This window comes from Monopterus albus, unplaced genomic scaffold (genome assembly GCF_001952655.1).
Source record: "Monopterus albus unplaced genomic scaffold, M_albus_1.0 scaffold210.1, whole genome shotgun sequence".
NCBI classification, from domain to species: domain Eukaryota; kingdom Metazoa; phylum Chordata; class Actinopteri; order Synbranchiformes; family Synbranchidae; genus Monopterus; species Monopterus albus.
The window spans coordinates 98,042-100,489 of NW_018128090.1; the positions used below are offsets into that span (position 1 = coordinate 98,042).

General features: G+C 40.2%; 1 protein-coding gene across 7 annotated transcripts in view; it reads right to left on the reverse strand.

Moving 5' to 3' along the window:
• Positions 1–2,448, reverse strand: part of il16 (interleukin 16) — a 137,425-nt gene that overhangs the window by 86,782 nt on the left and 48,195 nt on the right. For all 7 annotated transcript variants that reach the window (XM_020618881.1, XM_020618877.1, XM_020618875.1 and 4 more), the window contains one exon: positions 1,009–1,123. In XM_020618881.1, coding sequence (XP_020474537.1) covers positions 1,009–1,123 — 115 coding nt within the window. The remainder of the gene's footprint in view (positions 1–1,008; positions 1,124–2,448) is intronic.

Here is a 2,448-nt window from a genome sequence, read left to right on the forward strand (position 1 = left end):
TAACAAAGTATTTATACTTTTTGAAGATTTTTAGAAACCTGTAATTTTACTTGTACTTATTAACTTGTGCAATTTACTTTACTACAGTTTACATTGCTTCTGCTACAGTTGCCTCTGGGGTGGGGTAATACAGCTTTAACTTATCCAGTGACACAAAGAACTTTGTTTTATAGCAGGTGCAAACTTGGGAAGTTTGGACAACTGTAAAGACTTTACAGTTTGGTATTCTGCACAGAAATAAGAAAGTTTGGAAATGACAAATACAAACCCAACAAAAATTAGCTGTGTGTTTTTAATTAGAAATGACCAGTGCAGCCTCAATTTGATGAATTTAGCTGGTGCCACTTAACATTCAGATTCTTGGGATGCTTTTCTTTTTGTTGCCAGTCTGTTTTATATCATGCTTACTTTTTAACTGTAGTTATTTCATGGTTATTTAATTTAACTTTTCTTAATGCACTTCATTTTGTATAATTTTTTAAATTCCATTTCACAGTATTTATGCAGTTTATTTCATGTCTTAATTCAATGTATTAATGCACTTTATTTTATAAATGCCATCGTACATGCTCTCACCCTGTCTGCATTTCCTAGGAAATGTTCCAGAGGACAGACTATCTGCACCTCACCAACCACGCAGTCTTAAAAAGTAGTTAAATAATTTTTACTCAAAGTACATTCACCCATTTCCTTTTGTAATTTTTGTGCATATAACTCTGAACAACAGTACAGTGAATTCAGTGGGGATATTACTTAATGATCTGCTGAAGTTTCTCTATTTTTAAGAAATGCAAAAGGCCATCAGTGTCTGCGACCCAGTGGATATTTCTCAAGAAAGATCAATCAGAGACCTACAGCTAAATTAAAAGGTGTAGGTGTGGTACAGCAATTAGTAATAAAGAGTGGCAGGCTGACAATTATGGAAAACATAATGATAAAAAGTAACATTAACTAATAACAATACCTATCATAATATTTATGCATAAACCTTTTCCTGTTTCTCCTCACCCTGCTGTAGCCTTCCATCAGCAGCTGCAGCCCCACCAGGGAAAATGGTTTTGACATAGATTCCCATTGGTCCATACATGCTGTCCCTCCCTCCAACTATACTGAAGCCCAGACTCTGGGAACAGCAACAGAAACATTATTCATAGCATCAGCACTAATTAACATGTTACAACAGCACTATAAAGGCAAAAAAACTGACAAAAGATGGGCACACCACATTATGCTCTGAGTAGTTTGATTCAGCAGCAAAGTTTCAAACTAAAAAAGATTTTCATTTGGAATTGTCAAACAGGCATCACAGTGAACACACATATATAGACACGTACAAATACACTACAGGTGTTGTCAGGCCGGCCACTGCCTCTCTTCCACCTTTCTCTCCTCTGTTTTCTCGACCTGCGGGATTCTGCACCTCAGCTGTGTCGCACTCGGAAATTAGCGACTCCTTTGTCGGTGCACACAGCTGGGGTGCATCCCGCTGATTGAGTCCCTCCTTATTTATACCTCTGGCAGACGCTCCGCCATTGCTGGAGCATTGCCACCTGTACTTGTACTTAGTGTATACCCAAAACACGTGATTTTGATTTCTACGCTGACAGTTTCTGTGCTGTAGATTTCATTATGTACGTGGTTTTTCTTTTTGTGTTTGATTTATGGAGACTCCCCTGCTGACAGTTCCTGTGCGGTGGATCTCGTGGTGTGTTTTGTGTTTGGGTGTGGCAAAGCGGCATTAGACAATTTTTCCACTGACAGTCCCTGTGCAGTTGTTTTTCATTTGTCGTTCGCCACTCTTTTTGGTTTTTTTTTCGCCTGTCCGTCCTCATTTTCCTGCCCTCTTGGTTTTTTTTCCTCGTCAGTCCCTGGACTCACCTGTTTGTTCCCGTTTTTCTCCAGTCATCTCCACCCATCCTGGACTGCATAAGTAAACTTGGACTTTGTTATGCTCTGTTGTTACTTTGTGTTCTTTTACTGGTAAACCGTCGTTTTTTTCCCCCCTAGCACCTGGGTCAGCAATCTTGAGTCCAACCACAGTTCTTCCTCACCCTCCTGGTGAGGGGGACTACCATAACATGACCATTTGGAAGTCTGCTTTAGGCTGGCTACCAGCAGCTACTGCGTTTCAAGAAGGAGGTTTAACAAACTCAGAGTTCAAACCTGAACTCTGAGTTGACTTACACAGAGTTGGAAAACTTGGAGTTTTCGGTTCCAGAACAGCTGAAAAGAGTTGGTTTAATCAACTCTGAGTAGGTTGACTCAGAGTTAGGCGCGTGCAGCGCGACTATGAAAGGCCCTGAACAATGGAGTGAAGACATTATGAGTCACCATGGCAACAGGACCAAGCAAAAACAGGTCTGCGTTTTTTCCCCGACAGAAATGGATGTGCTACTACAAGCAAATAGTGACTACGAGCCCATATTTCGTAAAAAAAAAAAGCAACAC